A 14,328-nucleotide genomic window follows, 5' to 3' on the forward strand; every position below is an offset into this window, starting at 1 on the left:
TGTTATGGCTGATTGATGTATAACTGTCAAAAACATGCATCATACGTATACCATGGGGAAATACATTTTTCTTGTCCTTATGATCTGTAAGATTGCTTCTCTACAATGTAGATTACTTAAACAGCAAATCAATGCCACACTGAAATATATATAGATCCACAAAGAAAACATTGACACTACACACGCTGATTACACAAAAGGTGAACTTGTGTGACCACCTTTATTATTAACTAATACATCCCAGGCTGGAAGTCCCTTTCTCAGATTTTTTTTTTTTTTATCCACCGCCTTCATTATGTCAATGAGACGACATGCATGCAATAATACTGATTTTGTTCATTAAAAGGACAACCTCACTAAGAATTAAAGTACTTTTGAATAGCAGACTCTCTTCTTGGAATAACCATGTGAAAAGGATTGAAAAAAATACAGTATGATTACTCTTACATTAAATAATTATGTTCTTAGTTCCTGAATAGATTACTGTGATGAGTGAGAGTTGGAGCGGAGGAGGAGGAAGTCAAGGATGGAGAGGACGTAATCACAGCCCAGGAGGATGGCGAGGAAGAGGAAACCACAGCTCAGGGGGCTGGAGAGGTCATCCTTGGAGAGGAAGGGGACAGGGAGGAAACTGGAATAAAAGTACTGGAAGAGATTCTAACTGTATGTGTTTATTAAAACACTCAATTGAATGCCATATATTAACACCAAACTTGAATAGTAATATATTGGCTTTAAAAGGATTGTTTTGGTTTTAAAACCTTAGGACTCACAAAGGGTTGGAGTCACAACTGAATATCTTGTATATGGTGGAACTCTAGGCTCCCTCCGCATGATCGCTACATGCAGTTACAGAGAAAATGTTTCTGTAGGGTAGTGGAGGCTGGTAGTAAATAGACCCTGTCAGGATCTGTCCATTCTAGTCATTCAACCCCATATATGAAATCCAAGCAAGCTCCAGAACTTGGTCATTTCTAAAGTGTATTAAAATTGGCAAAAATAATAGAGTTTAATGGCAGATAAGATATTTGACCTATGTAGTCTGCCCATTTTTTTCTCACTGTATTTACCTGCAATATTACAACTAGGCCTCTAACCTTCTTGTCTAGGTTCTTGTCTCTTAACATTTACCCTTCTTGAAATATTCCCTCATGTATCATTTATTTTACTGTTGTAGATAACTCTAATTTTTTTTCACACACACACATGGAAACTGATATTTGTTTTTTGTTAATTATTTTTAGGTTTTGCAAATGCCAAGCATCAATTATCTCAGAGCACGTTGGATAAATACATTCCGTACAAGGGCTGGAAGCTTTATTTCTCTGAAGGTACAATTGAATGAGTGACATTTGCTCATGTGAAAGATGTATTAGAGCAGGGCAATAATGGAAAACCAATAAAAGACTGCTGTCTGTTGCTGTCTGTAACAAAAAAAAGGATTTACTTTATTTTCGTTCCATCAATCAACCTCTGTATCTTCTGTTTTTCTATATTTCATCACTAGTCTTTTGCCAAATAGAATTTTTCAAGTCTTTTGCCATGATTACTTGTTCTGTATGAAGGCATCAGAACAATTTCTCTTTGAACACAATGTTTTTAATGCAGCATATCCACTTAAAGTTGTAGCTTAAAGTCAGTAAAAACACTATGTGGTTAGTGAAATTATGGACATCAAGGACTGACTGTAAAAGCCAGATTACTACGATGATTCGTTTTTTTTATTTGCCAAAAAGAGAATAAGCTCAAATTTTCTGTGTGCAATTAATTGCCAGGGCTAAGCATAGGGTCACTGATGCCTGGGTACAAGCAATGTTTGGCACTCCCAGGTGGGTGTGGTTATATTGGTAACCCCTCCCCCTAACGAACATAACACTTCTAATCACATCTATATTCTATGGCAACCCCTCCACCTCTTTGGGCCCCCCGACTTCACTGAGTAACATGTCACCCACTTCCCACAGTTCTTTGCCCCCCCAAACAGCTTGTTAGTGACATTTTTTGTGCCCAAACAGTCAGTCAGTGTCATTTCCCTCTTAAACAGCATTGCCCTGAATGTGTCAGTGACATCTGCTGCTTGGACTGTTGAGCACGAAGGGCAGTGCCAGTGGTCTTTTTGCGCCATAGACAAGAACAGAAAATAGAGCCCCCCCCACAATATTTTTACAGAGGTTATTTTGAGGTAGGTAGATAAGTAAATAGCAAGGAAATTAATGATATTAGAACTACAGATAAATAAAAAAAAATTATAGTAAAACTAATTTCCCCAAACCCAGTGATTTATTTGCATTTTGTGCTGGTCAGGGCCTGAGCCTGTTTAGCTTAATTGGACATTAGGGACAATGGGACTGTAGTTATGCATATGCAGGTGTTATAGCATAGCCCTCACCAGCATACGGTTAGCCACACATAGATATGGTGCAGTATAGCTCATAGTGAGCATACGCACATAGTCAGCCTTGCCTATATGGTACAGCATAAATCCCATATTTACTATATATAGAGAGCTGAACACTGATGGTTGTACAGCATAACTCCCATCATTATATAGCAAGCCAGACACTGACATTGGTACAGAATAACTCCCATCATTAAATAATCAGACACTGAGGGTGGTTCAGCATAACTCCTATCATTATATACTGAGCTTGACAGTGATATACCGCAACTCCCATCAACTCCCATTGTGATCATGACACAGATGGTGGTACAGCATACAATCACTATATAAACCAAGCACTAATGGTGGTACGTAATGACTTCCATGATACATCATAACTTTCATCCCTATATACTGAGTCAGGCCCTGCTGGTTGTACACTATAACTCTCATTTCTATTTACCGAGCCAGACATTGACTGTGATGCAGCATATCTCCCATCACTATATACCAAGTCAGGCACTGCTGGTTGTACACCATAACTCCCATCTCTATGTTCTGAGCCAGACATTGACGATGATCCCATCTCCCATCATGATCATTTTCATTTGCATTTTGATGCTTCTTCACACACCCTCACTCTTATTCACACTTAATCACTCACTCTTGTACTCTTACTCTCTCACACTTCCTCCTACTTGCACTCTCTCACACTTTTACTCACTTTGTCTCACACTTATATGCTCGCTCTCTCTCCCTACCATTTTCTGCTGACTGCTTCCACGTCCCTGTCTCTTTTCCCACGGCTCTTGCCTCTTGTTCTTCTCTCTTTTTTCTACATCCTGCGTTTCCCCGGTATCAGCTCTATTGCTGATACCTGTTTCTCCTTAGTATAAACACCGTTGACCAGGCCTCCCGGAGCGCTTACTCGAAAGGGCAGAGCAAACAGGGAAGAACAGGGCGATGATGTCCACATAGTGTGGAAGCGCTCTGAAAGGCCAGGTCAACGGTGTTGATACTAAGGAGAAACAGGACAAAGAATGAAGACAGTAGAACAAGAAGCTGAGCTGTAGGAAAGGAGGCAGGGATGTGAAAGCATTTGATGGAGAAGGCAGGGAGACTCAGCCAGCACAGAGCTGACCCCTTGTGCTGTGCTCCCTCCGATGCACCTTTGCTATTCAGAGCCCCCTAGGCATGGCTCTGACCCTTGCTTCTTACAGAGGCGCAGCTTTAATATTTTAAAATGTTTAAATTTATGAAGATAGACATTTAACTCTGTTGTGTATTTACTAACCTGATTGTCTGCAGAAGAGTTGCATCTCCCTGATACCACAATGCATTATGAAGGGCCAGCTTTCGTGAGCATCTCCTACATTAAGTGCATGGGAATCTCACTGGTGTTGGCCCTAGTCACTGATAAAGTAAAGATTAAATGGTTTACCTGCAGACTCTCAGATTCATGAATAACCTGGCTGGCACTGTCTCGCTGCAAACTCCCAGATTAGTGAATCTACTTTTCTTTTGTGGATATTGGGTTGTTTGTATGTTTTATATATATATATATATATAAAACACTTTCAAAATATATATATATATACCAAGAATAGGTTCCTTTCATTATTAATTTTTAGTTAATCATGAAATTAATGACATATTTTGGAGTGTATATTATGTGGGTATATTCTTAGCACAAGAAGTTTTTTTTTTTTTTATTAGTCAGAGCACAGGGGATTTCTACAATGGACAAATTAACTACGCAGGCTGAGCAGTCAGGGCTAGGAGTCCAGCATTCACCTAAATTTCACTATTTTACAACTCGTCGTTTCAAACCTATATCTTTAATGAGTTGATTTTTAAATGATTTTGACTTTAAACAGGAGTTACTTAATAATCTCTTTTTTTGGTCTTTCAAGACCTAAAAATGTTAACTATTGTTTAATGTGCGGCGTGTAATTTTAATGTTTTAACAGCATACAGTGACAGTTCACCGTTCCTGGTGAAGGTTCAAGCGTTTGAGAAGTTTTTCAATAGGCAAATCGAACTGTACAATAAGGTGAGGCATAAAAGATTTCAACTTATCGGGATCATAATGTTGGGTGTCTTCATGCGCACTAACTTAGAATTGAACCGTATATAGGGATAATGCATGTTTTGATCTTGCAAATATCTTCCCTCGTGTTAGAAGTGCTATATGTTTTGTTGTTTGTTACAATAATAGGTAAATGTTAACAATCTACCAGCATTAGCATGCTGGTCATTACAAGAATCACAGCTTGCGGTAAGTTGAAAATGTTCCCTTTAACCCCTTAACGTCCATTGCGGGGTCAGGCACGTCATGCAAAACGGTCACTTAACGACCTATGACGTGCCTGACACGTCATCAGACTTAAACAAGCTTAGAAAGTGATCAATGATCACTTTCTAAGCTTAAACGGTGTTGCTGTAATGCTTTGATGTCGAGGCATTCAGCAACACCGAGATCGGCATGATGGGCCATGTCTGGCCCCTCCCCGGGGCGTCAACAGCCGCCACCATACATTGTATGGCGGCGGACGCCCGTTTTAAAAGCGTTTAGGAGGCGATCAACGATCACCTCCTAAACTTCAATGGTGTCGCTGGAATGCCTCGATCAGGAGGCATCCAGCGACACCAAACACTTACCTCTTGATGGACTGTGACCGCTCCGGAGAGCGGTCACAGCCGCAGCTGCACGCAGTCTTCACCATCCGCAAGATGGCGGCGGCCCGGGAAAAAAAATAATAAAGTTGAAAAAGTTCGCTAGACGGTCTCCTGACCTTCTAGAGAACTCTGGCTCCACTTGCTGGTTGAATACAGGTACTGCATTCAACCATACAAGTCAATGGAGGCCAGCTTTCTAATCACTATGTGATTAGTAAAATATTTAAAAAAAAAATAAAAAAATTTAAAAGAAAAAAAGAAAAAGCTTAAAAAAAACATGGTAACATTTAAAAATTATTATGCTTTAGAGGAACTATCCAGTTCCAGCAAAATGTAAAAAAAAAGTCCAAAAAGAGTAAAATAAATAAAATAAAAAAATAAAGTTTATTATTATGAGCAAGTGCTAAAATTAGCGCTGTATCTTCCCAAAAATCCTGACGTGGAAAAATTTAAATAAAAGCATTTCAAATACCCAAGGGGTGTCTAATTAAAAAAAATGAATGGTTTGATGGGGTAAATTGGAGTGGCCGGGCTCAAAGATAGGGCATAGGCACAGACTGACCGAAATGGGGAAAAAAAAAGCGCACTACCAAAATGTGGCATTTTAACCTCAAACACCAGACAAACCCATACATGTGGGATATGACTGAACTCGGGAGATGTTCCTGAACACATATTAGGGTGTTGTTTGATAGTGACGTATACCTGGAGCTATAAATTTATACCCAAAGTACAATTTGTGTGAAAAAAAATAAAAAATAAATACTACCACAAAGTGTGGCAAAGGCTGGTGGTAGAATCTGATGCATGGAAAGGGTTAAATACTACCATTTTAAGTACCTTGGGGTGTCTAGTTTTCAAAAATATATGGTTTTATGAGGTAAATTGTAGTGGCCAGGCTCAAAGATAGGGCATAGGCACAGACTGACCAAAATAGGGGAAAAAAAGTGCACTTCCCAAATGTGGCCTTTTAACCCCAAACAGCAGTCAAACCCATGCATGGGTGGTATCACTGTACTCGAGAGATGTTATTGAACACATATTAGGGTGTTGTTTGATAGTGACATATACCTGGATCTATAAATGTATACCCAAAGTACAATTTGTGTAAAAAAAAATACTAACACAAAGTGTGGCAAAGGCTAGTGGTAGAATCTCATGCATGGAAAGGTTAAAATACTAGCATTTGAAATACCTTGGGGTGTCTAGTTTTCAAAAATATATGATTTGATGGGGTAAATTGCATTGGCCAGCTTCAAAGATACCCAAAATGGCACATGGGGGGAAGAATTACCAGATTTGGAAAAAATGGTTTTGAAATAGCAAAACGCTACCTGTACTTAATGCTCCATAACGTGCAGAAAAAAGCAAAAAAACATAAAAACATTGGGTATTTCTAAACTCAGGACAAATAGTAGAATATATTTAGTAGGGTTTTTCATTAGCTTTTTTGGATGAGTAAAAGATTTTTGGGGTAAAAGTCAGAAAATGTGGGTTTTTTTTACATTTTTCATCATATTTTATTATTTTTTTTATGGGAAATTAGAGAATATGATTAAAACAATGGTATCTGAAGAAAGCCCTTCTTGTCCTGAAAAAAACAACATATAATTTGTGTGGGTTCACTAAATGAGTGAAGAGAAAATTTACATCTAAACACGAACACCGCAAAAGTATTAAAACAGCCTCGGTCCCAATGGTACAAAAGGTAAAACACAGCCTGGTCCTTAAGGGGTTAAAGTACCACTCAAAATATATATTTTTCCAGTGCCCTTGGAATCTTTTGAAAGCTATTGTACTGTATAAGGTACCGGCTGCTTTTTTGCTTTCAAACCAGCTGCCTGCACCATCACGCACTACTTGCTTAGTGAACAATGCTATTTTCCACTTATTTGTATTGAAAACAAGTGTTGCTCTTTCTCTCTGCAAATATTTGGAACATAAAATGGAGAAATAGAGGAAACCACTGACCCACTTTAAGTGTTTTTCTCTTGTTCTATTGAATTATTGTCCATTGGTTTTCTTTTAGATTTGGAGTCTCTCGGGGGAGTTTAGCAGATGTTTTTTTTTTCCTCCCTTAGGTTTTCCTGCTTACGTAAATTATATTAACACGTTTTCTCCTCTGGTCTGATTTCATCTGTGTGGGTTTCTGTATAATTTTTTGCTGGAAACAGTCACTGCAGCATTTGGAATAATTTGTTTGACTCACTTTGCCAGAAATACATGGCAACAAATGTAATATCATGCTCCTGTTTTGAGAAATTGCTAATGGCGTGACACATGATGATTAAATATAGAGGCCGATACCTTTTTAAATCCCTTATTACTTTCCTGCAATGTTTTGTAGGTTCAAGATCTTGTTGTGTGTTCATTGCTAGCATTTTCTTTTAATAATTCAGCAGTATTTATAAATATTTATATAAAATATTTAGTGCTCTATGAAAATTTAGAAGAGGGGATCCGGTGCATGTTGCCAAATATTGTGTTCTAAGAACTGTTTACCAGTTTAAAAAAGATCAATTTAGCTTATGGACATTTGTAGGCTGTATTAAAGGGACATTCCGACTGTCATATGCGTCTATAATAGCTGGGAGGTCCTTTTAAATTTCTCCTTTGTCCCTTTTTCAAATGCTTTGGGGGGGGGAGTGCTTTCCTTAATTTGAGATTAAGATGAAAGAATGAAATGACAGATCTGTAAGGGTTAATTTGCCTATTATATTGCCGAGTGCAGGAAACAATCAGTGGAGCAGCATCTTTAAATCCCAAATAGTTAATATGTTTGAGGTTACGGATATTCATGTCACTTTCCCAGAAATCTGGTAAAGTTCATCATGCTAAAATAACTCTGTGTAGTGGGGTTTACACTTTTTTTTATATATTTTTTTAAAATAAAGCAGAAACTTTCCATGTATGTAACTTGCTGTTCTCGGGATCGACATGATCACTACCTTTTGTTACATTGCTGATTGTTGTAGATGGGTTTAGGCAGCCTCTGTAAGTATAGGGTATGGAGAAGGGAGATGATTTAGTATCCTGTAAAATAGAATACTGTACATTTGGAATTTGTAATGTTTTGTTTAATGTCAATTTTATTTTTTTAGGACAGGCCCACATGAATTTGTAGTATAGCAGTGAGGTTTCAATACTTTTTAGAGGTCTTGTTATTGATAGATGTATGTGCCAATGACAATGATAATGATATTGTGGCATAAAATCAGCTTCACTAACATGGGAAACACTGGAGCATATTACAAAAGGACAGTTGCTTAGTGAAGCCGTGCTCCTGAATATAAAAAGCCTGAAAATGCCATTTTCACAGCTAATATTTTATACTGGGGACCAATGCTTGAGGAACATGTTGTTTTCCACAGGATGAAATTGAGAGAAAGGGAAGCATACTTGTGGATTACAAGGAGCTCTTGCAGGATAATGAGCTCACAGCATGTCTATCGTTGTCTACAGAATTAAGGGAAATGCCTGAAAAAATACTGGATTGTATGGGACTAGCAATTCACCAGGTATGTATGCCTTCTCTAGCAACATAGGTTTTATATCACTACTTTTTGTTTATTCCATCAGGTTAATAAAATGGGCACATATGTAAACTCCAGTGTATGTGTTGTGCGTGTGATTCATGAACACAAAGTGGATGATTCATTTTAAGTGACATCATCTTCTGGCTTTATCACTTGATCTTGGACTACGTTTAGTATTTACACCCATTTGAAAGTGTTGTTTTGTTTACAGGTATTAACAAAAGATCTTGAAAGACATGCAGTTGAATTACAGGCGCAAGAAGGTCTTCCCACAGATGAAGCACCCATTGTTAATGTGCCACACATTCATGCAAGGTATAGGGATCTCTTGAAAATCGAATTCATTATCAGTTGCAATATGTATTTGCGACATAACGTTCTTTTCTTTCTTAGGGTGTATAACTACGACCCGCTAACCCCTCTCAAAAATCTCAGAGCTAATTTATATGGCAAATACGTTGCTGTGCGCGGCACTGTGGTGCGCGTGAGTAACATAAAGCCGCTGTGCATCAAAATTGCATTTTCTTGCAACATGTGCGGGGATGTGCAAAGTGTTCCCCTCCCGGATGGAAAGTATACTGTCCCGACAAAGGTAACTACCCCACTTCATAAATAAAGGGTATGGCGACAGGCCAAGGACGAATATTCTGTGTTTTACACAAACAAATGGGCACATTTTTATTGAGTTATGTGCTGGATAAATCAATCAAGTCCAGTAAACGTTCAGTACCCCAAAACACAGCTCTTTGGATTTGTTTGTCCCTTTAGTGAATATTTATATAGGTATAAGTGGTCAGATAATAATGGAAAAAATGGCTTGTAATGTTTAATACATTGTGGGTAATGTATAAAATAAATTTGAAAAGTCCAAACAGTTGCTAGAATGCTCTTTTTGGTTTACCACAGTTGCCATGGTGATAGGATGACTTTTCAGACTTTTCAGGCTTTTACCTACTGTTGCTTTTTTCACATAACCTGATTAATGAAAATAACTGGAAATGGGGAGATTTGTTTTAAAAATGTATAATGGCATACATGTATTTAATGTGAAACAAAAATCAGGACCTTGCTGTTTTAGTGCCCCGTGCCAGAATGCCGCGGCCGATCGTTCACTGCAAATAGAAGCTCTCCGTTAACCGTAACAGTGGACTGGCAGGCTATCAAGTGAGTACAGCGATCATGTCATAAGCGGGTTACATAATAATGTGCGCATACACAAGTTCCTCCTATTTTCTACATTTTCCATATACTTGCTCCTTTTGAAGTGTATGGCACATCAAAGTATTGGTAAGTAAATCAGTCTCCTTTTTATGCACCCTATAAACAGATTCACTTGTGTTCCTGCTCTGTTAATTGCAGATTAAACATGAGCCTGTCATAAAAGAAAAACCCGGCTTCATTTCCATACTAAAGATGCAGAGTTTGAACATATGTTCCTGTCAGCGCAGTCACTGGGTTATTAATGATTTAAAAGTATTCTCTGTTTATTGGTAAATACCATTAATTGCTATGGTAATGTATTGCTTGCCACCTGTGTTACTCAACGATTTATAAACGGGAGTAACTGTGTTAATCATAATTTTACTGTCATTGTGCTTTAATAATGCATGTTTTTCTTGAAGCACATGATTTTTCATCTTGAACAGTTAAAGTTTAATGTCCCTGACAGTCCTAGTGAGTGATGGTTTAATATTAAAGGAGTTCTTTTAATATGCGTTCTTCTAAAATGAAAAAAAACACTTATCTGCACTAGAAGCTGCAGCTCTGAAGCTGCACTCTTTCTCTGTGATCTGAACATTCTTGTCACCGATTGGCTGCTTGAAGTCAGGAAGTCAGTGAGAATGCTTTCCTAGCCTTCAGTATTCGGCGAACCGGCTTACTGATGTTAAGTATATCACATACAGGGAGATGTCTTCAGCAGAACTCTTGCAATGCAAATAGCGGTGGGTGGGCAAATGCTTATAAGGGGATTCTGCAGAATCCCATGTGCAGAGGGAACATCACGGAAATTGAAGTGTGGGCCGGGTTTATTAATTTATTTATTTAACTGTCAGTATGACTTAATAGTTGACATTGAAATAACAGAGCAGAAGCATATAGCCTAAGGTATCAATAACACCAGATTCTATATCAGAAGCCTTTACTTGAGTGGCCTTTTGAACTGCATTATTTTACTGAAAGCACACGGTGCGCGTGCTAGTGATAAACTGTATTGAGTTGAAAAGTGGAAAAGTATTTTTTTTTTTAAAAAGCCACTAAGCACAAGTAGTTTTTAAACTTTAGTTTAATAGTAAGTCAGTAGTGTCTAAAAAAAAAAAAAAAAAAAAAAAAGGATCCTTTTCATTTTGCAAGTGTGTTTTCTCCAGTGTGGCCCAGTGTTTCCGAAAGCAATTTAAATATTTCTGAATTTTCTTGTAATTGCCTTTTTTTTTTATTTACTTATTTATTTATTCCCCCCCCCCATGGCAGAGTCCAGGAACTTATGTCTGACGATCAGCGAGAGGCGGGTAGAATTCCAAGAACAGTGGAGTGTGAATTAATTCAGGATCTGGTAGACAGCTGCGTCCCCGGAGACATGGTGACAATAACAGGAACTGTTAAAGTGTCAAATGCTAAAGATGGTGAGTTCAATGCCATCTTCTTAATAAATGCTATCATTTTCCTATATTACAAAATACCCATTTTTGTTGTTGTTGTATTTTAATGTCCAATGTTTTACAAATTCTCTATACAAAGAAGTCAATTAAAGTCTCTCGCTAAACCTTTTTTTTGTATCCTTTTTTGTCAGGAAAATAAACTTAAAAATGAAACATTTTGGCGCGCATAACGATCCCTTCGTTTTGGTTATATATTTATGTGCTATGTTCTCTTTCTTCCAGGAGGATATAAAAATAAAAATAATAAGTGCATGTTTTTGCTGTACATTGAGGCAAATTCTGTCAGTAATAGCAAAGGTCAGAAACGCAAGGACTCGGACGAGGCTGTAAATAATGGAGCCTCTATGGATTTCTCACTGAAAGACTTCTACGCAATCCAGGAAATACAAGCCGAAGAAAATCTGATGAAATTAATTGTGAAGTGAGTATCTGTTTTACCGTTTTCTCCGGTTCTGCGTATCTATGCTGATACATTAACAATTATCATGATCTCCAGTTTTGCATATCAATGCTAATAACAATTTAAAGCAGTCAAAATCAATCACAGCATAAATATTTGGTCTGTTCATAATACAAGTCAATTCTTACCTAAATACCAACAAGATATGTCTATTGTTTGGAATGTCTGTGAAAATGATTTTTTTTTTTTAGAGCCGGTCTGTCCGACATGCCACTTGTTTTGTGTATTTAAGCACTTTTTTTTTTTTTTTTTTTATAGCTCTCTTTGCCCAACAATATATGGCCATGAGGTAAGCTGCATTTCTTGCCATTCTGATTATCCTTTTACCTTTTCAGTACCCTTGTTAACATATTTTCTTGGTTAATAAGAAAAAAAAAACAGTTGTCATCTGCATGCTTTTTATCTTAACTGGGAATACAAGGCATTTTCAGCAGGTAGCTAACAAGCGGCACGCTTCATCCGCCACTGCAAGCACCGGAAATGTCATAATTATTTGTTCGATGTGTGCAACATGTTAGATTAGTCTTGAATATAGATGAATGGGTTTTGGTTCACAGCTGGGAAAAAATTGACATTCCTAAAGGATATTTCCCATTTCTCAATGTTTCTTTTTCACCCCAATAAGGTGCCGATTAAATAGCTGGTTCACAGGTATCAATAAGTGTTACTGTGGCTGGTTTTGAGCCAAAATCAGTCTGCTACCAGCAGCTAGAGCGCTTACAACGTCTGTTTTATGTTTAGACATTTTAAGAAAATGTTACTGAACTGATACTTAAACATAAATTTCCTCCTAATAATATAGTATTAGATTCGGCTAAAGGTAGCGCTAGAGTAAGAGGTAGAATGTAAGATTTGTCACGCTCAGACAGTTGTATAAAACATATAGGAATAACATATTTCCTTAGAGTAATATTACAAATTTCCGGTAATCGGGAAAAAATATATTGATTTGGTGGCAGACAAGCATGAGGCTTTAACCCCTTGATGACAATTGCCGGTCCGGGCACGTCATGGAAATTCAAGTCGATAACGACAAATGACGTGCCAGGACCGGTACGTCATTAAACGGGTGCAGAAAGCGATCTATTTTCGCTTTCTGCACCGAAACGGCGTTGCTGTAATGCCTCGACCTCGAGGCATTCAGCAACGCCATTATCGGCACAAAGGGGCCATCTCTGGCCCCTCCCCGGGGCGTCAACATCCGCCATACTTTGTATGGCGGCGGACGCCCGTTTTAAAAGCGTTTAGGAGGCGATCAATGATCGCCTCCTAAACTTAAATGGTGTCGCTGGAATGCCTCGATCAGGAGGCATCCAGCGACACCAAACACTTACCTGGGGATGGACTGTGACTGCTCCGGAGAGCGGTCACAGCCGCAGCTGCCGGTGATCTTCGCCATCAGCAAGATGGCGGCGGCCCGGGAAAGAAAATAATAAAGATAAAAAGGTTCGCTAGACGGTCTCCTGATCCTCTAGAGAACTCTGGCTCCACTTGCAGGTTGAATATAGGTACTGCATTCAACCATGCAAGTCAATGGAGATCAGCTTTCTAATCACAGTGTGATTAGAAAAAATAAATTAAAAATAAAATAAAATTAATAATAATTAGAAAAAAAAATAGTAAAGAACCAGTAAAATGTAAAAATAATTTCCCACTGATGTCACTATCAGGGGAACCTTCAAGTTGAAAAAAAAATGTAAAAAATAAAAATAAAAAATATATATATATAAAAAATATATTTTTGTGAGCAAGTCCTAAAATTAGCATATTAGCTTAAAACAATTCTCGCATGGAAAGAGTTAAAATACTGGCATATTAAATGCCCATGGGGTGTCTACTTTTAAAAAATGTATGATTTGATGGGGTAAATTGAATTGGCCGGGTTCAACAAGGTCCCAATTAACACGGGGGGGAAGGATGGCCACACATCTAATTTCCAATTAGAAAAATGCACACGTACCAAATGTGGCCTTTTAGTTCCCCCCAAAAATGACACACCCATGCATGTGGGGAATCACTGTACTCAGGAGATGTTGCTGAACACATATTACACCAGGAGCTGTAAATTCATACATAAAGTAGGTGTGTGTGGGAAAAATACACACACAAAAATACTACTGCAAACTTTGAAAAAAATGCTGGTGGTAAAATGTGTGCATGCAAAGAGTTAAAATACCCTGGGGTGTCTAGTTTTCAAAAATATATGGTTTTGTTGGGCACACTGAAATGGCCCGGCTCAAAGATGTACCAAATAGGGCATGGGCAGTGGATCCCCAAATGCCAAAGTTCAACATTGAAAAATGCGCATGTCCCAAATGTGGCCCTTTTGCCCCCAAACAGCCAGGCAAAATCATTCATGTGGGGTATCACTGCGCTCAGGAGATGTTGCTAAACACATATTGGGGTGTTTTATGATAGTGACATATACCAGAACCTGTTTATTCATACCTAAAGTAAAATGTGTGTGAAAAAACAAATGCAACAAAATTACTACCATAAAGTTTGACAAAGGCTGATGGTAGAATAAGTGCTTGGAAAGGGTTAAAATACCAGCATTTGGAATACCCTGGGCTGTCTAGTTTTCAAAAATATATGATTTGATGGGGTAAATTGCAT

General features: G+C 38.0%; 1 protein-coding gene across 1 annotated transcript in view; it reads left to right on the forward strand.

Moving 5' to 3' along the window:
• Nucleotides 1-488: 488 nt before the first annotated feature.
• Nucleotides 489-14,328, forward strand: part of LOC149303200 (DNA helicase MCM8-like) — a 29,643-nt gene continuing 15,803 nt past the window's right edge. The window contains exons 1-10 of the mRNA XM_089481376.1: nucleotides 489-663; nucleotides 1,245-1,331; nucleotides 4,351-4,433; nucleotides 8,431-8,577; nucleotides 8,807-8,910; nucleotides 8,989-9,187; nucleotides 9,674-9,759; nucleotides 11,065-11,216; nucleotides 11,475-11,673; nucleotides 11,971-12,001. Of these exons, the coding sequence (XP_089337502.1) occupies nucleotides 489-663; nucleotides 1,245-1,331; nucleotides 4,351-4,433; nucleotides 8,431-8,577; nucleotides 8,807-8,910; nucleotides 8,989-9,187; nucleotides 9,674-9,759; nucleotides 11,065-11,216; nucleotides 11,475-11,673; nucleotides 11,971-12,001 (1,263 nt within the window). The remainder of the gene's footprint in view (nucleotides 664-1,244; nucleotides 1,332-4,350; nucleotides 4,434-8,430; nucleotides 8,578-8,806; nucleotides 8,911-8,988; nucleotides 9,188-9,673; nucleotides 9,760-11,064; nucleotides 11,217-11,474; nucleotides 11,674-11,970; nucleotides 12,002-14,328) is intronic.

This window comes from Sceloporus occidentalis, unplaced genomic scaffold (genome assembly GCF_023333645.1).
Source record: "Sceloporus occidentalis isolate IW3139 unplaced genomic scaffold, rSceOcc1.0.p SCAF_15, whole genome shotgun sequence".
Classification (NCBI taxonomy): domain Eukaryota; kingdom Metazoa; phylum Chordata; class Lepidosauria; order Squamata; family Phrynosomatidae; genus Sceloporus; species Sceloporus occidentalis.